Here is a 22,019-nt window from a genome sequence, read left to right as displayed (position 1 = left end):
AAATCATTCTACATTATCCATTAAACAAAAATGGGAGAGGGAGACAGAAACACAAATATCAGAAGAGATTTGGATGGAAATATGTGAGACACAAGCGACCACTGCAAACTCAAGATCACTGAGAGTTCGGCTGGAAGAATGTAGTGAGATTTTTTATAACTCCTAAAATAACAGCACTGCAAACAGGCACACAGAGCCGAGGCTTCTGTTGGAGACAATGTGGAACCTCTAAGGCTAATCACTTTCATGTTTTTTGGTCCTGTCCGAAAATCCAGTCATTCTGGAGAGAGGAGGCTATCGAGATAAGTAAAATAATTGGGGTGGATTTAGATTTCTCTTTTGTTACAGAAATTTACTGTATGGAGAGACTAACTTTTGTTTTAAGACTTCAGTTGGAGAAATATACTGTGTATGCACCTTGAATAGTATGACATTATACCATGATGTATGTGTAAAAGAACACTTTCATTTTAACTGTAACACCCATGATGATCTCACGTTCTTTGTGCATGTAAATAAATACATTTTAAAAAAGTATAAAAAAATAAATAAAAAAAAGAATATATTTTGGGGTACATTTCCTCATTTGTATGTACGCAAACATTTAGTGTGGATTCTCCAGAGTTTTGTAAATGAGACCCCAGTATACAGATGTGTTGAAACAGCCCAGAGAAACACAAGTATACACCATCTTTGAAATCTTTGGATAAAGTTTTATCAGTATAACTTCACAAGAGCACTTTCTGACCCAAACAGTTGATATGAGGCAGGCACAGCTGTGCTTGTTCGTAGGAATACATGTGTTGTACAGTTGAGGGAATGTAGTGCCAATGGAAAACCGTCTGACGGCAATGTAAAGCAGCAAAAATGTTAAATATAGAGTACACTTAATCGGATACATATCTTTATTTTAGCGGGTCTTCTTTTAAGTGGTTAACACATGTCTTGCTGCCGATACCATTTACAGCAGTACAATGCTCTGCTTCCCTGCTGGTGATTCGCACTGCTTCTCCACAGAGGGGATGAGCGGACAGTCATCTACTGCAGGTAATACACTGACTAGGGATAAGTACCTAATACAACCCCACATCAAAAAACCTACAGAGTTCTACAGAGAAACAAAACAGCCATTAATTTTATTTTGTTATTTTTTTATGCTGATCTGTTTTTCAAAATGATTTTTTTGTCATGTCTGACTCTTTTTCAGTGATCAATGTCACCTGATGTTTCAACTGATAATTTTCATTGTCTATTTTTGCTGAGAATGGCATGAGAGAGGAAAAAGAATAGGCAAGATGATGCATTTCTAGTCAAAGAGCTGCTGCAGCCACAATGTATACGCAGAATGTGCACATACCGTCTATATCTTTAAAAAAGGAGCCTGAGTTAGGGTCTGTGTCCACATAATGTTTTTTTCTGAGTTCACGCATCGTTTTAGAATTGTTTCTAATGAGGAACCAGCATATGCAGCTGCATGTAGCCACCAAGAGAATACACACTGCTCCCAGGGTCTTTTTTCTGAGCGCTTTGTGTTTTTCTGTGCATCCACTCTGGATGCTTCAAGTTGGAAATCTCTTTAGTTTACAGAAAAGCATCTGTGTTGTCACCACTGCTTTTTCTCAGGCAACCAATCATGTAATTTTTGGGAAGAAAAATGCTGGCAGTGCGCTTGGGAGCCCTGGGATGAAGCGCTTGTGTGCTGAGAGAAAAAGTGCTGCACGTTGGTTTAGATTGACGACAGCTAATAATAAGTTTACAACATGTAGGGTGATAAAAGCACAACACTCACAATCAACATTCAGTGTTCAAACAATTTGCACCCACAAATGGACTCTGTTATGAGAGGTTCTGGCTGATAAAGCGCAGGATAAACACACACAGCCAGAACAAGCTTTTCCTCCATTTTCTTGTTTAAAAACTACTGTGACCCTAGCACCTTTCTGCACCTTCAAACTAGAATCACTTAAAACGCTCAGTAGCTTCATTTCAAATACTTTCTAGTAATCCCAGGATCCTGCTCACTCAGAAATTTTAACATATAATCTCTAATATTATTGGAATTATGTTACAGTGCAGTACTCAAGTACTGTTTTTAAAGTAGAATTTTCAAGGAACTTTATTTGAGTACAATTAGATAGTTTTGTGGCCAGGACAGTGTGTGAGAGGATGATGCAACAGAGCCAATGTAGCACATTTTTAAAAACTTTTATTTTTTCCGGCAATCTGACAGAAAATTCAATGATATCGATGCTGGAAAAATGCTCAATATCAGCCCAGGTCAACCCCAGAATTTGCAATAAATATTTTAGGAGAAGTGCTTTAAACAAAGTGACAGCTGTCTTTTGTGTAGGGGTGTCACCATTCTCCAAATCCGTGATTTTAAGGTCACAATTCTATTCGATTGTTGATATAATTTAATTTTTTTCAGCACTGACAGCTATGCTATAGACTTAGACTTTTATGCCCTAACAACTGTCCTTTACATTTTTTATGAGGTGCACTTGAACACACCATGATGTCTCACATGTGGGCGCATATCCTTTGCCGTAAGAAGCAATATAGCTTTCAGACATGCACCTGAATGCACGATGAACACCATTTTGCACTTGCTAGACTCTGTTTCGATCCTGCATTTGATTTTGATTGTCGAAATTGAGGGCTCATTTTGATCAATTTTCGATTTAATATCAAAATTGTGACACCCATTGTCTTGTGTGCACAGTTACAGTATTCTAAAGAAAAATAACTTTCACTCACAAAAAAAATGACATGCAATATCTGACTGTGAGGGCAAACACGGCTGTTCAAAGAAATGATTGATGGAGCATAAAAAGTAATTTTAGACAATCCTCAGTAAACATTTAATAAATATTGCGCTTTGATACAGCCTGAATCAATGAGGAAATAAAACAACCTACCTTTACAGAGTTTATAATGTATATTTTTTTGTTGCCAATGTCATATATGTGTAAATTCAACTCTATTTATTATAGAAGTCAGAGTTAGAGGTTGTATTGATCTGGACTACATTTTATTGTAGGCCTATTGCCTTTCTGATTGCATTTTTTCCCCTTCCCATTTAGTACAAGAGCAGGGTTTCCCGCAGTGCTTTCCTGTTAAGGCGGCCGCCTTAACAACAAAGGGCTGCCACCAAAACTAACTTCTTCAAAACAAAAAAAAATCTATATACTACCGATATTCGCCCTGTTACTCTGTCATATTTTCTCCCTTTCATTCCAAACCGTGTCCGACACTAAAGTAATCAGTACGTCATGGGTCAGTGTCTTTTGCCAGCCATAATTGGTATTTATCCTTAAAAAGCCATGTATTATTGAAGCTGCACTTCCCTGGCATTTTGTCGGCATTGTCCGTTTGCTAGCAGAAGCAACTCCAGGCTAGTGGGTGGGCCTGCAGGTCCTACGCGCTTGCACGCCACATGCCCGGTAACACAGACTGAGCCAGATTGAATAAACTTTACACAGCACCAAAATATCATGACAGTCCGTGGCAATTTACGTTTTATTACGACACGTCGATTTTGTTTAAAAAAATTAAAAATATTGTTTTCCATAACTTTTCCAGGGCCTGGAAATTGCATTTTAAAATTCCATGACTTTTCCAGGTTTTTCATGACCATAAGAACCCTGAGAGAGGATGACCATTAAAAACAACATGTTTACTGCCTTTTGACTCCATGCTAAAACATGATGTTGATTTAACACCTCTGTGACTGAACTGAACATTATAGGCATCATAAAAGTGGACTTTGAACATTTGGATTTTATTAGATTGTACCAATCATTGGCCAACGATTGTACATAGTTAGTTCTGACCTACTCGTAGCCATCTTCTGCCCTCCTGTTTTACTCACTCAAACAAACACAGTTATGCCCATGTCATACCAACTCGCGAGAGGGGTTAATCATAATCTGGGACACTGCACACAGTACGAAACAATTGTACAGAAGGTGAAAACACACCAAGGAAAAACCTTTACCAATTTGACGAGCCATATGCACAGTTACATTGTAGTTCTGGTTTACTTGACATGCTACTGCTCTGAGCTGAGTGCAGGCCTGTGCAAAACCGCACGGCAAAAAAAAAAAAAAAAAAACGTCTTTGCATGCATGTTTACTGCAAGACATGTTTTCAAGACATTTCATTGTTACGACATTGCAGAAGTTTGAGGGTAACACTTACATTACATCTGAAAATACGAGATTTGTATTTACGACAGGGTGTCGAAAAATGTGGGGCGCCATATCGCCCCAAATAGCTATTTCTATTTCTCTCAGAGCCAAATACATTTCTGTCTTACACACTTGACTTACACTGGCCATCCTTGTCTGCCTCCGTTCTCTTGCAGTGTCCACTTACGTTTCTGTAAGAGTAGATGATTAAACAGTCAGGAGCCAATTCCAAAAACGACTATTCTTTTAACACAACTAATGTCAGAACCTCACCTAGGGAAAGATAAAACGCGTGGACGCTTTAGCCTTCAGCGTCCATTAAACCGTGTCACTAAACATTCTGTGAGATACATCAGCTTCAGAGACATCAATAGAATTCCTGCTCGCCATGCTAACAACGTTAACGCTGTATACGTTTCCTGCCACATACTATATTAAGACAGCTGCTACTAAAGATCGTGCTTTTTCTAATAAAGACAACGCCATCTGACAATATTTGGTCAACGTCTCGATCCATCTACTACAGTTTATCCTCTTGCATCATTGAATCTGTCGGGACACAGATTTCGGTGTAACAATCGAAATATTTCAATAGTAACGTTGCTAACGCTACCGATTACTGGGAGCTAACGAATGAGGGGAAAAAACCTGAACTTACCTTAACTTCTAAGTTCAAACTAACTTGTAATTGACAGTGTTAATCAGCGGCCAGATACAGCGTTAGGAGTCTTAAGTAAAAAGACGTCCCACTTCTATCTGATAGCGTTATGTGATATTTTTATTACACGTACTGACGCTTTTATAGAGAGAATTCATTAAAAACTAGGATTAGCACAACTGAAAATCCACCATTCTTCCAACGCTCGAGTCACCTTGAATTCGCGCATGCGCTGTTGAGAGATTGGTCTCCTTTGGCGGTTGACAAACGATTTCGATGCACATTACCGCCACCCACCGGTCAGGAGGAACATTATCATCATTGATGTCGTGTAATTGTTCTTGAGTCCTTACTGCACATTGTCCTGCTGGGGGGCCACTGCCATCTGGGAATGTTGTTGTAATGAGGGGGTGTACTTGGTCCACAACAGTGTTTGGATGGGTGGTGCGTGTCAAGCACCCAAGGTTTCCCAGCTGAACATCGCATTGTGATGAGATGATCAATGTTATTCATGTCACCTGTCAGTAGTTTTAATGTTGTGGCTGATAGGTATATATATTATACACACACACACACACACGTGTATGTATATGTGTGTATATATATATATATATATACACATCCCAGCGGGCATGTGATGTCAATGCAACATCAAGATGACATCAAACCTTGATATCAAAATTGCATCCTGATTTGGTCAAAAACGTAAATCAACATGATGTCAAACTTTGACATCAATTTGATTGATGTCAAATTTGCGTCAAATAATGATGATATTGATGTTATTTTGACATCGTTTCAATGTTAAGGTTCTTTAAGCTTTCAGCCAAATAATGATATTGATGTTATTTTGACATCATTTCAATGTCAAGCTTTTGTGGAAAAAAAAGAAAATGAAAATGCACAGATGGAAAGATCCCACACACCATCTTGTATTGCTAGAATTGGCTTAATCTAGACTTGGTCTGACAGGATCTTCATCAGGATTAAAAACTGATGAAGATCCTGTGAGTCCAAAACAAAGCAATACAAGACTATGCGAGATCTTTGCATTTATGCAGTATTTCATGCACAAGACCTTGGACCTTGTCTATACTGAGTTGTGCTACATGTATTTGTTTTTGCTACAATAGTAGCTCAATGATCAAGCATATGTATGAACAAAACATTTTATTGTTTTTTCATTTAACAACAAATTTTTTTTTTTTTTAAAGTTTTTTTTTGGCCTTTTATGGCTTTATTGATAGCACAGCTGAATATGTGAAAGGAAACAGGATGAGAGAGAGATGGGGAGTGACACGCAGCAAAAGGACCTAGGCCGGGAGTCCAACCCGCGTCCACTGCAGCGAGGACGAGGCCTTTGTACATGGGACACCTCCTCTACCCACTGAGCTAAATGGCACCCCTAACAACAACAACAACAACAACAACAACAACAACAACAACAACAACAAACAAATAATATCAACACAGTAACAAATCAAACAACTTTAATCTCAGCTGCAGCCTACTCATCAGGTTCAGCTGCAGTGGTCTTGCGCCCACCACCACCTTTTCGGTCAGGCGCTGACCGCAGATAGGTCCCCATCCTCAACACAATGGCCGCCTCACTAGCTTCAGGCTGTGACTTCTTAATGGCATCTTAAAAAAGGACATTTTACAAGTGTTGAGGACAGTCAGTTTTTTGATTGAGGATCAAACATTTATCAAAATAACTTATTTCAACATCATGTGGCAAATGTCAAAATCCTAGGTCGTGCACAAAAAGAAATTCTACTTACCAATCATGACCTTGCAAAGGGCCATTTTTCTGAAGGCACCCTTGCCACCACCACCGTCCATATTTAGTCCTGCCATTATTTTATTTGTCAGGACTCTGTCAAACACATACACACAAATGCTATTAAATCGAGGTTATTGTTTATTGTGATCCCCATTAACTGCAGTTTCACTGCTGCCATTATTCCTGGGGTCAGATAGTATAAAAGTTTTACCAAAAACATACAGAAGAAAAAATAAACAAAAAAAAAGAAGAAACATAAAGGTCAGGCCAGGTTACGTGGAAGTATACAAACTTTTGACTTATTCATACAAAAGGTTTTTGTTGCTGTGAGTGGAATGTCAAAAACAAGGAAGCGTAACTCTTCACTGTGCTCCTTGTATCTTTCACAAATGAACCACCAAAACACACCAGACAGACATTTTCACACATTTAACCACATTAAACTACATCAAATGATGAAATATAAATCCACAGACAAACAGAAACAAGGTAAAATTTGGGAATGCTTAAATCATTTAAAATCAAGGGCTGTGATAGTTCTACTTTTGGGACTTAGGGGGTGGCACACTATTGGCTGTTGACCAGTCTTCCAGGATTAATAGATAAACAGGACTGACCTCTTCATGATGTTGCCGACGTTTTCGCGAATGTCCGCCCCACCAATCTTTGTCATTTGAGTGGTCTGAAGACATAATTTTCCATACATTATATTTAAATATGTATAAATACACATACACTTACAGGGGTTATTTTGAAATCTATCAGATGATAGATCGGTGACAGATGATAGCTATCTGTCATCGATCTGTCAGCTATCAGCTGACATCTGTCGTCTATCAGCTATCCATCATCTGTCATCGATCTATCATCTATCAGATGATAGATCGATGACAGATAGCTGATAGATGACAGATGGCTATCATCTATTAGCTATCTGTCATCGATCTATCAGCTATCAGCTATCTGTCATCGATCTATCATCTATCTATCAGCTATCTATCAGCTATCATCTGTCATCGATCTAGACAGATAGCTGATAGATGATAGATCAATGACTGATAGATGATAGATCGATGACAGATAGCTGATTGATGATAGATAGCTGATAGATGACAGATAGCTGATAGCCGATAGATGACAGATGGCTATCATCTATCTGTCATCGATCTATCAGCTATCTATCAGCTATCTATTATCAAGATCTATCAGCTATCATCTGTCATCGATCTAGACAGATAGCTGATAGATAGATCGATGACAGATAGCTGATAGATGATTGATGATAGATAGCTGATAGATGACAGATAGCTGATAGATAGCTGATAGATGATAGATCAATGACAGATAGCTGATAGATAGCTGATAGATGATTGATGATAGATAGCTGATAGATGACAGATAGCTGATAGATGACAGATAGCCGATAGATGACAGATAGCCGATAGATGACAGATAGCTATCATCTATTAGCTATCTGTCATCGATCTATCAGCTATCAGCTATCTTTCAGCTATCTGTCATCTATCAGCTATCTGTCAACGATCTATCATCTATCTATCAGCTATCTATCATCAATCATCTATCAGCTATCATCTGTCATCTATCTAGACAGATAGCTGATAGATGATAGATCAATGACAGATAGCTGATAGATGATAGATCGATGACAGATAGCTGATTGATGATAGATAGCTGATAGATGACAGATAGCTGATAGCTGATAGATGACAGATAGCTGATAGATAGCTGATAGATAGCTGATAGATGATTGATGATAGATAGCTGATAGATGACAGATAGCCGATAGATGACAGATAGCCGATAGATGACAGATTTATTTATTTATTTATTTCGGCATGTTATTAGACAGTCATCATCACACATCATCTTAGTTAAAATCAGGTAGTACACATGACCGAAAGGGAAAGCGGGAGAAGCAGATGCTTATCTAGTCCCGCCCCCGTTACCCACAGAATACATTATTTCCACAAATTATATTTCTTTTGTATTTTGACATTCATGTTACAGCAGCATGCAGTGAACAGAGCTGCAGTCCAGCTCTAGACAGTCAACAGACTACGTGTGTGTCTGCACAGTGTCTATATTAGTCCATCATGAGTGAACGACAGTCTCTACTTGTTGCCTGGAGTGTAACACGGTCATAGGGTGGTCCAATCGATATAGGTTAGTTTCAGTTATTTGGTTGTTAACTGGGATGGTGTGAGAGCCCGTATTGCCGTCTTTATTCATCCATCTCTTCTGGAGCTTTCGCCGCGCTTAGCTTCACCAAGACCTCTCGATTAGAAGCCACGTCTGCTCGCATCTTTCCCATGTACTCGCAAATTGTGGAGATGCCAGATCGCATCTCCACCACAGCACTCCGAGTTTTGGCGTTGTCAGCCCTCACACTGGTCTGCTCGGCAGCGATCTTTCTCAGCTTCCGAAGTTGCATGAACATTCCATATCCCAGGGAGAGCATTCCGATTGTCATGAACGTGAATATGTACACGTCCTCATGGCTAATACCTGTAGATGGCTATCATCTATTAGCTATCTGTCATCGATCTATCAGCTATCTATCATTTATCAGCTATCTATCAGCTATCAGCTATCTGTCATCTATCAGCTATCTATCAGCTATCTGTCATCGATCTATCATCTATCAGCTATCTATCAGCTATCTATCATCAATCATCTATCAGCTATCATCTGTCATCGATCTAGACAGATAGCTGATAGATAGCTGATAGATGATAGATTGATGACAGATAGCTGATAGATAGCTGATAGCTGATAGATGATTGATGATAGATGACAGATAGCTGATAGATGACAGATAGCCGATAGATGACAGATAGCCGATAGATGACAGATGGCTATCATCTATCATCTAGCTGATAGATAGCTGATAGATAGCTGATAGATGACAGCTGACAGATCGATGACAGATGATGGATAGCTGATAGATACTTCAACACATATATATGCAAAAAAAAAAACAATATGGATTTGCAAAGAATTTTATATTTTTTTAACCAACTTACCATCGGTTTTCTTGTCTCATCAGATTTCAGCTTTCTGTTGAGCTCATAAAGGTCATCCATGGAGTCAATGACTTCCAGGTGAAACAGTGAGTCCTGAGACACAGATTGCTGGCCAACTTCAGAGAGTTTTGCTCTAATGTCCGTGAGCAAAAAGAGCACTCTCTTTTGGAACTCTGAATGTCAGACCAAAGAGTGATTATCACTTCATATTCTGTACAACATGCAGTATTTTCTGTTTAGTACATACTTACTCTCCGGTTCCATTGGGAAGGCATTTCCCCTCTGGGATCTTGCCAACCCTTGATCGCATGACCTGGATCTGTAGTGATGCACTGATGTTGATCTGGACCTGCTGTCACGTATTGACACGTATTGACATGGTCCTCTCCTGGCGAGATCTCTGATAAGTAGAGCTATACAATTATGGCAGAAATAATCAGTATTATTTTGATTGATGGCGAGATCTCTGATTGCTGGACCTGGATCTGTAACTTTCTTGATGATATCTCCGATGGTTAGGGCTGTGCAATTATGGAAAAAATACAAATCTTGATTATTTTGACAGAGTTATAATGTCAAGCACTTTCAAGCACTTAAACTAAAATCCAAGCACTTCTCAGCAACATTGAAATTCAAGCACTTTCAAGGATTTAAAGCACCCGTACGATCTGGACCTGTTGCGATGTGTTGGTGTTTCTATGGTTTCACCCTGGCGAGATCCCCGATTGCTGGACCTGGATCTGTTGATTGATAGATTTATACTTAAAAACAAAATAGACAACAAAATAATAAAAATAAACAGCAAGAGAAAAAAACAAGAAAAGAAAAAACTCAATTTACATGAACGGAAGTATAAACTTAGCTAACCCTAACCACTCCAGTGGCACTAGTGACATGTAACTGAACCTGCTGTGACTCAATGGTGTTTCCATGGTTTCCAGAGATTTCCGATTGTCCTGGACACTGGACAAGGATCTGATCAATTTCTTTGGTACTGTTGGCAGGAGAGGGCCTGTTGGATTGTAAATAATGATGCTACATTAAAAAAAAAAAAAACACTACCCAATCTCTACTCAGACAATTGGCATAACTAAACTCAGATTATTTTGGTACTCGTTAAGATATATAGATAGTATATACTGTATACTTACTACGTTCTGAAGATGAATCTGCCTCACCACAGGAAATTGAGCTCTGTGATTTACTCACTGAAAAATCTGTAGAATTGCAATCAGTCACACCACGTGCAGTTAGACTCTCAACATGTACATTCTAGTTTGCAAATAGGGTTCTGGTTATAGATCTTGTAGTCACTTACTACGTCCATGGCAAGATGTCTCAGAAGTTCCCTCTTCATCATCTGCATAACACATTGAAAAGCCACATAAACTCACTCACAATGCTATGTTCCTGCTTTCAAGTCACAGTGTCAAATACAGTTTTGGGAATAAAGGTAACACCGTTATTTCTTCAGTAACGGAGTAATCCAATAACTCCAATTACCGTTACTGAACATTAAATGCGGTGGGATACCAAGAATTGATTGACTGAACTATGCAAGGCTTCAGTTGCGTTCAGACTCGCTGAATGGCGCACTAGCCTACTTTTCATGAACAGTGTTTGCTTCTGCTCATCCAAATGGGGTCGGAGTTAAGTTGGTCTGCGTCTCCACCCCCACCGACAGAAGCAGCAGTGAGGAGTGGAGACCAGCACCGGTCGGTGCCGGAGACCGGTGCTGCTGCCATTGTTAGCTGTAGAGCTAGCTGGTTGTGATGTATTTGATCGAGCACTCGGTGCTCTATTATTTTGGGCTGTCATGTTCAGTGTGTTCACTGATCGATAGCATGGGTTTGTGTGCTTTATGTGGTTGAGCCGCCACTAAAAGAAGTTGTTAAACTTCGCCACCAAGCGGAGGGGAGGGGGTGTGTTATGTTGAACTACCTTTCTACTCCCTGTTTAACTCTTTTCAACTGATTTGAGAAAACTGCTCAGAAAAATCCAAATTCTTTGACATATAGCAACTTTTTTTTATATTATAAACACAAATAGCTACTTTCCCTGGTAACGGGTTACTTTTATGACAGAGTAATTCAGTTACTAACTCATTAACTTTCTGGAACAAGTGTTGAGTAACCAATTACTTTTTTTAAAGTAATGTTCCCAACACTGGTCAAACATCATCTAAATATGACATGCTTTACAGATGTTTCATATTTATACCTTCAACAAAGTCTTCAAGGGTCTTCTTCTTGACTACCCGCTTGGGCCGGGAAAGACCTAGCTCCTCATCATCACTGACCTCAGCAGCCGTAGTAAGTTCATACCTCTCACACTCTTCTTTTCCCACTGGTATAAATGAAAGTGATACATCAGCATTAATATTCATGAAAGGTGAAATATAAAGTAAGTACCAACTGATATGAACATACTTGAAGTGAATTTGACTTTCGAGAGCACAAATTTCCTCCAGCTTTTGTCTGGTTTGTCCATCCTCTGAATGGCTTTGGTTGCATCAGTTCCAGGTGGCCAGGAAACTGTACTGTCCTTGATCCAAGACAGGGGGATGACTCCCTCCTCCTCCCGACCTCTCTCCTTCCACACAGCTCGGGCCCACATATTGGGAACCTGTACAGTTAAGAACTACATACAACACACATACATATATGTATTTTTAGTCTGTCCCTCAAACTACCCTGTCTGGGTCTTACATGCTACAGTGCCTTTGAGTCTTCTCGTTCACGATTTAGATGCTATGTTGCTTACTTGTTTTGCAAGTTACAAACATATCCTTGTTCTTCTAGCATCAACCATTTGCCCCGTTTGTGTATTCATGTCACCTTCTCCACCATTGCACTTTGTAAGTCGCTATTGATGAGTTTGTCTGTTTACACATCAATAATGGAGTAATCTGAGGTGTCTCAGCATCAGAAATTCTTGAGAAACTTGGGAATTAGCTTTATACAAGAGAATGCACACAAAAACAGAGACTTACCACTGTACAACAAAGAGGCCAAAAAACACCAGAACAGGCAGTAACAATGCAAGGGTGGAGGATTAGCCGACACCAACTCGAGACTCTTGGATGGCAAAGTCACAGTACCCAGGTCCCACTGGTCTGCAACACATACAATATGCAGGGTTCGTACACATTTTTCAAGCTCAAATTCAAGCACTACTTACTTACTTTTTAATCACACTTATGTACATTGTATTATGCTATAAACATCTAAAATTATGTTTCATAATAGCAAAAAAGTTTAGAAATTAAAAGGAGAACACAAAGTTTTATCCAAAAAAAAAGGGAAGCCACTTGGCATTCTTCAGGCACACTCACACTGAGACAAAGAGAGACCTGAGAACACCCTGTAATGTTCTTTGATATACATTTTTTATGTTTCAAAATGTGTCACCCATCTGTAAGAAGTCTTGGCTTGCCATCTAATCTTACTTTATTAGAAGTAAGTAATAAAAAGTGGAGAAAAGTGAATATTCCCTTTTCATACTTTCATACTAAGCTCTTACAGATGTCAGTGCCTGGTGTGACGTTACAGAGACAAACTGAACAGTCCCGTTTCTGACTCTGGCACTTTCAGCTCTGGTGTTAACCAGTGTGAGTGACTCGTCTGCTGACATCAGTCCAAATTGCATCAAATTCGGCCTTCTCCTCGGCCATCCTTCTCTATTGCTACCCGGCTGCATGTGTGACGACACAGACAGTCAGGCGCTAACTTAACTAGGTCACTTAACGTGACTAATTGTGCGTTGATTATTCTTTAGCGTGTTATGGTTTCCATATTAATTACGTGTGTAAACGCGTACGTTTTTTCTACAGTCTTTGGTGAACACGTTAATTTTGACAACCCTACATTTTATATAATTTAGTCTATAAAACTGCTAATTTAGCTAACATTAGCTGTTAGGATAAACACAGTGTTAACATGCAGAGTTGGCCAAAGTACTCAAAAAGTCTTAACTTACATTTCATGTGACTGGAGAGTGCAGACTCTCCCATTGCACAAAACTGCAAATCTTTTTTGTAGACCTTGCATGATGCAAGCACCAGTACAAACCCTGAATATGTTAGTTTAGTATTGGCAATATTAGCGATATAGCAACAATACACTAGATTAAACTCACATAATATTCAGCATCGCTCCAGATCATGCAGCATCGGAAATAGAACACATCCGGAGTTGGTTTCATGGTTAACCGGCAGGCAAACAACTTTACGATGCAGCTGCTGCCTCAGGATCCGTTGACGCTTCGCTCTGCTTCTATCTCTAACACGAGCAATGTTAAGAAGCTTGGAATCACAGGGATCATCAAAGAAGCTCTCTGTATCATCAAGGTGTATGACATCACAGACGAAGGAGCCATCTGCACATTTTTCCTTTATAAACACAAAGTCCCCATTCTCAAGAAGGAAACAGCCATCCCTTGACGTGTCAGATACACAAGTGAACTTTTCTTTGTTCACACGTCTGCATTTTTCAGAGCAATTGGATTTTTTGATTGCCTGACCATTTTCTTCAGTGTTTGGAGGTAATTTTTAAAGGGAAAGCTTGAGACATCATCCAGAGGACACTGGAAATGTTCGACATCATCTGGCAGGTGAATCAGCGAATGCACATTGTACACAGTGAAGGTTGTTCCATAAATCCTTCTCTTGCATACCCTAGATAGTGGTTGCGCACATCAGAGTTTAACAAAATTGACATGATAACCATCAGTGAAAGAAAATGTGTGTAGAGAGCAGGGGAAACAACTTTCCTCAAAACAAGTGGTCCTGTGTAAAGGAGGAACTGTCTCAACTCTGTGGCCTTCCATCTGTCAAGTTCTTGCAAACCCCTGGGCTGTCGTGCAAACTCTCTTGGCAGTTGTCCCTTATAGGAGTCCAGATGATTTGAAATAATGTTCCTTTGTTGCAATGACAACCTGCATGTTTTAGGTCCTTGCCTCATGAAATTAAGCATTCTCCTTACCACACCCAAACACACCAAGTGCATATAGTCCAGTGGAAACTGATGGATACATGAGATTCCTCCTATAGTCAGTGGGGATTTTTTAATTTGATGATCTTTGTATGCAAACTGACAGAACTCCTCTTCAGTCCTTTCTATGGCACCTGGCTCTTTGGGACCAAGTACAACCCTTCCTTCGTAAGTGCCTCTTGTTGTGCATCGCTCACAGGCATTGTAACTGTTGTGGTTTTTTATGCACTTCAAAAATGCCCTGGCAGGTGCATCACATATGAATGCTCTTACAGACACTTGATGTGTTGTGCCACTATGTACTATGCCTTCTTGCTGCAACTGTTGAATCTCAAGGATAAAGTCAGACAAGTACTCCTCAACATTATTTGGTTTTGATTTTCCACAATAGAGGGCTACAATGAAAGGTGAAAAGTCCCAAAACCTGCAGAGTATAGGCCACATTTGTGTGTTGGATTACTTAAAAGAGGTACACCATCGATGTTGAAGCACAGATCTATGTTGTCCTCACATATGACAGGATTCTGAGATAGCAGTTTCAAAATGCCAGAAGCAATACCGAAATGCGCATAGTGTCCACCACATTTTTCAACTGTTGCCACTTGTTTTGGCGTATTCAGCAGCGTTCGGGCATCTTTGGGTAGCCGATGTCCTTGACGTCTCAGTATATCCAGCATTTCATTCAAGGCCAATCGCTTGCAGCGGTTTCTGGTGGCCCAGGCAGCAAGTTCCTCACCCAGATCAGGACGGGTTTCTTCAGCAGAGGGCTCAAACTGAATGTCAGATTCTGTGTCAGACAACTGCTCAAAATCTGACACATCATCATCATCGCCATCATCGCCATCATCATTATGCAGATAGGCTCCATCCTCAACCACACTTGAACCACTTTCTAACATTCCAGACAGAGCATCCTCACAATCAGGGGACTCTTCAGCCAAAGCAGCTACTTCAGCATTACGCTTCCTCCAGTTCCGAAAATATGCCATCATACCAGTAAGCTGACCAGGAGCTGCAGGAGATATAAAAATCAAAATTGAACAGTTTCAAAATTGTTTTGAAAATAGATCAACAAGCTCATAATGTCTTGTGCAGCAAACACTGTTTCCACCTTTGACAAATTCCTATTTTATGCATTTGTGCGTAAAGTGTTGCTATTTTGAGACATTTGCAACAAAATTTCTGGCTTAAAATCGTCTCTATTTTTCTGAAAAATGCTTGGTTTTCACCGAACCCGTATTGAGATATCTGGCATGAATATCGAGATATGAAACTTTGTCCATATCATTCAGCCCTACCAGAGATGTCCATTTTTGAAATATTTTTTTCAAACTTTTCACCTGTTCTCATTGAATTTAAAAGGGTCAGCTTTCAAAAACTCCACATCGTAGGAAAAAAGTTGAAGACACCTCTCATACACAGGACTTTTGCCTACATTTTAAAAGTTCAAATGGTGTTTCTAGGTGAATGTATGCCAGAGCAGGAGATTTGAGCGTGACTTAACAAAAATACGCATACTTTACCAAATAATCTCAGACTCACTACAGAGACAAATATATTTGACGTAAAAACGGTAAAGGGAGGGAGAAGATCAAACGAACTATGTGCACTGTCACAAGATAGAGGAACATCCCAATCTGGAGAGAAAGAGTGAGAGAGAAGATCTAGACTCAGCAGCTTCGGGTTGTCACTGATGAAGTACCAGTGGAACTGCGACTAGACTAAGACTATGAAGTCAGAGAATTAACAGATCAAAACAGATTAAACGGCAACTATCCGGTCTCAAATCCACAGAGGGTGGTGGCGGTGTCTGCTCCTGCCCTGGCGCTGCTGCAGAGGAGCCGCGGACTGCGATGACTCTGAGCAGCATGAGAATTACAATATAATATTTCTCGCTTTTCCCCTGATGATCTGCATAAGTCACCAAATTTGTCGCTAGTCGCTTTTTAGAAATAAAGTCGCCAAGAGAGTCTGAAAAGTCGATAAATCTAGCGAGAAAGTTGCCAACACTGGCCAGGCGTCTCATCCAAAGACGACCTCAGTTGGCGCTGTGTGCTTCAAGATTATGAAGCAAGTGCTGAGATTCCGATTGCCCCAGAGAAATGTCAATTATAAGAATAATCCAATAATGTTTCACAATTCTAGCCTTCAGGGCAGCCCCCCCCCCCCAAAAAAAACTCTGGTTCTACGCAGTTCTCATGAATGACCCAATTGACCAAGAAAATGGCAATTGTTGCAGAAAAGTGACAAGTTTGCAGGTATGTGTAGGAAATTTCACAGTTATTCGCATCTTACGACGCAAAAAATTAATATTCTGACAAACTAAATAGCATATGACAATAAATATACCACACAAGTAAAAATGACATTAACTTCATCATCAATGTACAGGATTTTAACATCTGAATGCACATTTATTACCAAAAGCAAAAAATAGTCATGTATGAAAATGCTTCCTTTTCCATTTAATTAAGGCAGGTTGTAAACGTGTATCATAAAAGTATATTTTTTTAACTACATAAAAAAAAACATGTAATCACATTTTATCACAGACAAACACAAGGAGAAACTGTTTATATGGCAGACAGAAGGGAGTATTAAATACTAGTCACAAACTGAACAAGTAGACAGATAAGAAATAAAGCTTTCAGCTTGTGTTAATGTACTTGTACAGAATGTGTTCTTACACTTTTTTTAAATCCCCAAATCGCGAGTGTAACGTTAATGGCCGCGTTTCCCAGATTTGATCGTTCTTAAGGACTTAAGAAGGCTCTTAAGAAGGGTTCGGCTAAGAAGGAGCGCTAAGATACGGGTGTTTCCCAGACGCGTTCTTAACTGCCTTCTTAGGAGAACCTTAAGATCAAGCCAAAGAAGCCTCTTAAGAAGCTCTTAGTGGGAGCTGTCCACCGCGCTGCTGCTGTGCTGAATCAATCGATGCCAGGCAGATCGATCACCCACCTCTTTATGTGTGTGTGTGTGTGTGTGTGTGTGTGTGTGTGCTGTCAGACCGGGCTGTCCAGGCAAAGAGATCCAACGGCTGATCACTCTGGTGTCTCCACACATCCAGAGAGCAACCCGCTGCAATTTTCAGCCCGGAGGTGCAGCACAGAGTGATCAGCCGTTGGATCTCCGCACGAGGCAGCCGGTACTTTGCCTGGACAGCCCGGTCTGACAGCGCGTCCAGTGGGGAGAAGTGCTGACGCACGTATACATTTATGTAAACCGTCTAGCTTCGCGCACGGCGACGCTGTTGGTTCGCAGCGAGAATGTGCTGTATTGCAGCCATGGTTTCTCACACGCGCGGACTTTGGCAACGCATTTATATAGAGTAGCAGGTGGAGCCTCTCTGGATGAGGTTCAGCTGAGTTTAATACATCTGTTCCCTTGATATCTGTGAAATGCCACAGGGTTGTTGTTTTTTATGTGTAGTACTATAAACTCATATATGCAGATGTTGCGGAAAACTTAAACGTGTAATTCAATAAAAAGGGTTTTTTTTTCATCTACCATTTTCTATTTTTTTTTCTTGCGCCAGTGGTCCGCAGCTATGAGCGCATTTCAACATTGAGCATTGTTTTATTATTTCGCAAAGTGGATGATATAAATTTCCCTGACGCGGCTTGATCACTGAGCATTTGGTCGCTAAGAAGGCTGTTAAGAGTGGGTCAGCTCGATCTTACATTTCCTTCTTAGTGAAAGATCTTCTTAAGCTAAGAGCGACTCTGGGAAACGCATCCTTCTTTCACAGCGTTCTTAAGAGCGCTCCTAAGAAGATCTTAGCACTTAAGAGCTTCTTAACGAATCTGGGAAACGCGGCCAATGTCTCCTATTAAAAATCTGACCTGTGTCAAGGATCCATACATGACAGTAGAGTTCGCACCGGGAGACAAAATGGCTACCGTTCGCGCCGTGACTGAACAAAAGGCCAAAAAAGCAAAGTCACTGCTGTTAGCTTAGAGCCCAGCCTAATGTTTTATATACCAGAGCTGAGTAGTTCCATTAGCTCGCACCGGGAGACAAAATGGCTACCGTTCGCGCCGTTACAGAACAAAAGGCCAAAAAAGCAAAGTCACTGCTGTTAGCTTAGAGCGCAGCCTAATGTTTTATATACCAGAGCTGAGTAGTGCCGTTAGCTCGCACCGGGAGACAAAATGGCTACCATTTGCGCCGTGACAGAACAAAAGGCCAAAAAAGCAAAGTCACTGCTGTTAGCTTAGAGCGCAGCCTAATGTTTTATATACCAGAGTGGAGTAGTGCCGTTAGCTCGCCACCGGGAGACAAAATGGCTACCGTTCGCACCGTGACAGAACAAAAGGCCAAAAAAGCAAAGTCACTGCTGTTAGCTTAGAGAGCAGCCTAATGTTTTATATACCAGAGCTGCGTAGTGCCGTTAGCTCACACCGGGAGACAGAATGGCTACCGTTCGCGCCGTGACAGAACAAAAGGCCAAAAAAGCAAAGTCACTGCTGTTAGCTTATAGAGCGCAGCCTAATGTTCCTTTAGCTCGCACCGGGAGACAAAATGGCTACCGTTCGCGCCGCGACCGAACAAAAGGCCAAGGTTCGACAGTTAGCATCTCGCTCGGCCTAACGTTTGAGCCATTAGCTGAGTGTTCTTATATATTATAAGAACACTATATTATATATTGTTACTGTTAGCTAGACAGACATATTCTATACCCATGGACCCCTATAGCATTGCCGCTAACAGCTAACGGACCTCTGTTAGCAGTTAGCTTGGCTACTCGTTAACTGTTGGCTCCACTAACGTTACTCCATAATCCGCGGCCAAGTGCCTCCGGATTAATATTGCTGAAACAGACGGACCATAAACAATTACATTTATTTTTCGTAATGGTGATCATAAGAGAGAAAGTAATACCTAGCTTCATTAAAATCCACTTTTATTAACAATTTCAGTATGCTAATGTAGATATGACAGGTACTTACCTAGATGAGGTCCAAGGGTAGCAGCACCAGTGGCTTTATATGGAGGCCAAAAATAGATGCACACACAACTGTCCAATCAGAGTCCTCCTGTGTGCCTGTCATCTGTATCCGAGGTGATTTGTCAAATGAGATGGCTGATATCTGTGCACTGTGCACTTGACACAGATACCTACAGTAGGTACTACTTCAAAGTGGCCATTTCACTCGCGGGGAGCGAGATTCACGCAACGCGTGAAATGTCAGTGACAACTGTAGCCACTAGGTGGAAGCATAGTACTGAATTGCAGCTCAAACGATTTTGGGACAATTCCACATTTGACCACAATGTAGCTGCAATGGAGAGTGGCGCTGTTTTAGGCTACAGGTAGAGTGAATGGAGAGGGGGACTGCTAAACCGTATCAGATTGATTCAGACTGATTGTTTCACAGCGGTGGGACACCTCAATTATCTGGGTGACCTTGGATAATCACTTGTGCTTTCTTTGTTTTACAGTAGAGCTAAACTACATTAGTCGTTTTTTAAGGAACATTTGTTTACTGGTAAAATTGCCGACCTGAATTATTGTCCCAGTCCGCCCCCGTGAGCCTATATCACGGCCTGACTGGATGTTGCTTAAATATAAGAATAGCCTATAATAAAATCTGATACCCTAAAGACATCTGAGGTTGTGATTTTGCTTGCTCGCTGCAGCCACGGCTAATAAGCGGAGGCAGAAACAATTACGCACAGCCTACAGAAGTTTCTACGTCCATATAAGCATTTAAGAAATTATTCTTATCAGTTCCACAATTCAGAGAGGATTTTTACTCAACGAAAAAATGTATAAAGATCAGTTCTTAGGTTGAAGACACGACAGCAGCACGTATGTCCAGACGCGGATGTGTGTTATAACAGACGTATGGCTCCCCCGGTAGAGCAGCTCCCTAAGTAAGCAGAATCTTCTGCTAGTATGAGTTCGAATCTCTGTAAAGGCACTACCCTTAGTTAATGTGTTTTCTTTTCTCGTCATCATTATGATCACATATAGCTCCAAGTTTGAGCAAATAAATGAGCAAATGAGCATTAATTCTCACCAGCTTTCCTGCTTGTGTACATAAAATACATTAAATTCTGACACCACAACTGTAGCGTACCGAATATCAATAGATGATAACCAGAAAAAAAACAAAAACGTTCTATTGATCTGATTCACCGGCTTCATGGACGTCGGAACTATTTTCTGAGAGGGGGGGCGGGGGAAGCACGCACTTTTATCAATGATTAAGGATTTGATTTAAAGTTATTTTATAATGGCGTGCAGTTATAACAGAACTAGATGGATGAACACGGCATCTTTATTGTTAAGAAAATGAAACTCCAGGGAGCTCCCCACTGCGTAAAAACGCAGCGCAGCCAGGAGCTGCACCTCCGGGCTGAGGGCAAAATTGCAGCGGGTTGCTCTCTGGATGTGTGGAGACACCGAGTGATCAGCCGTTGGATCTCCGCACGGGGCAGCCGGTACTTTGCCTGGACAGCCCGGTCTGACAGCACGTCCAGTGGGGAGAAGTGCTGACGCACGTATGCATTTATGTAAACCGTCTGGCTTCGCGCACGGCGACGCTGTTGGTTCGCAGCGAGAATGTGCTGTATTGCAGCCATGGTTTCTCACACGTGCGGACTTTGGCAACGCATTTATATAGAGTAGCAGGTGAAGCCTCTCTGGATGAGGTTCAGCTGAGTTTAATACATCTGTTTCCTTGATATCTGTGAAATGCCACAGGGTTGTTGTATTTTTATGTGTAGTACTATAAACTCATATGCAGATGTGTGTGGAAAGCTGTGGAAAACGTGTAATTCAATAAAAAGTTTTTTTTCCTTCTATTAACCAATGTTTCTTGCGCCAGTGGCCCGCAGCTATGAGCGCATTTCAACATTGAGCATTGTTTTATTATTTCGAAAAGTGGAGGATATAAATTTCCCTGAGGCGGCTTGATCACTGAGCATTTGGTCGCTAAGAAGGCTGTTAAGAGTGGGTCAGCTCGATCTTACATTTCATTCATAGTGAAAGATCTTCTTAAGCTAAGAGCGACTCTGGGAAACACATCCTTCTTTCACAGCGTTCTTAAGAGCGCTCCTAAAAAAGAAATATCTTAGCACTTAAGAGCTTCTTAACGAATCTGAGAAACGCGGCCATTGGCAGGGCCAGACACAGCTTAATGAGCTTCTCCACCTCCGAATGCAGGATGGACACATCCTGGATGGTGCTTACTTCTCGTCCCCTACACACATTCCTCAGTATGGGGGAATGCAAATGTTAAGGCATCTGGAACAAGTTGCTTAACTGGAAAGACCACATCCATCCCCCACACTTTTGAAAAGCTTGCTACGCCAGCGCCCCCACCCCCTAACCCGCGCGCTGAGGAC

At 40.8% G+C, this 22,019-nt stretch overlaps 2 protein-coding genes across 8 annotated transcripts in view; both read right to left on the bottom strand.

The window, feature by feature from the left end:
• mmadhcb (metabolism of cobalamin associated Db) overlaps positions 1-5,073 on the bottom strand; it is a 40,544-nt gene extending 35,471 nt beyond the window's left edge. The window contains exons 1-2 of one of the 2 annotated variants that reach the window (XM_084361441.1): positions 4,849-5,073; positions 4,332-4,381 (exon numbers count right to left, since the gene is read on the bottom strand). In XM_084361441.1, coding sequence (XP_084217567.1) covers positions 4,332-4,340 — 9 coding nt within the window. In that variant the 5' untranslated portion in view covers positions 4,341-4,381; positions 4,849-5,073. Of the gene's footprint in view, positions 1-4,331; positions 4,382-4,463; positions 4,590-4,848 lie in introns of those variants that run through there. The other variant, XM_084361442.1, reaches the window with a different exon arrangement.
• Positions 5,074-6,321: 1,248 nt separating this feature from the next.
• On the bottom strand, positions 6,322-19,678 carry LOC311262389 (uncharacterized protein). 6 transcript variants are annotated; one of them, XR_014623244.1, is made up of 14 exons: positions 19,616-19,678; positions 13,813-15,678; positions 12,668-12,790; positions 12,105-12,315; positions 11,896-12,021; positions 10,994-11,035; positions 10,827-10,892; positions 10,582-10,687; positions 10,341-10,415; positions 9,927-10,196; positions 9,676-9,848; positions 7,249-7,313; positions 6,630-6,724; positions 6,322-6,489 (listed from the first exon to the last, which is right to left on the bottom strand). XR_014623244.1 is itself a non-coding variant. In XM_084361728.1 (12 exons), the coding sequence occupies exons 8-12, from the start codon at positions 9,937-9,939 to the stop codon at positions 6,356-6,358; spliced, it is 480 nt and encodes a 159-aa protein (XP_084217854.1). In that variant the 5' UTR covers positions 9,940-10,687; positions 10,827-10,892; positions 10,994-11,035; positions 11,896-12,021; positions 12,105-12,315; positions 12,668-12,790; positions 13,813-15,678; positions 19,616-19,678; the 3' UTR covers positions 6,322-6,355. The 6 variants fall into 6 exon arrangements, 2 of the variants coding, with proteins under 2 accessions (XP_084217854.1, XP_084217855.1); XR_014623245.1 differs by having other exon boundaries at positions 9,927-10,088; XR_014623246.1 differs by having other exon boundaries at positions 9,927-10,088; positions 10,350-10,415.
• Positions 19,679-22,019: the final 2,341 nt, after the last annotated feature.

Source organism: Pagrus pagrus (assembly GCF_965226575.1).
Source record: "Pagrus pagrus genome assembly, chromosome: 9".
In the NCBI taxonomy this organism is placed as follows: Eukaryota; Metazoa; Chordata; class Actinopteri; order Spariformes; family Sparidae; genus Pagrus; species Pagrus pagrus.
This window is presented reverse-complemented; position numbering and strand designations above follow the sequence as displayed.

Bases quoted from the DNA above. Each gene is read 5' to 3' on its own strand.
- LOC311262389 (XM_084361728.1), bottom strand. The intron at 7,314-9,675 runs GTAAGTTGGTTA...TTATGTCTTCAG, and splicing joins ATGAGACAAGAAAACCGATG to ACCACTCAAATGACAAAGAT. The intron at 6,725-7,248 runs GTCAGTCCTGTT...TGTGTTTGACAG, and splicing joins GTCGGCAACATCATGAAGAG to AGTCCTGACAAATAAAATAA.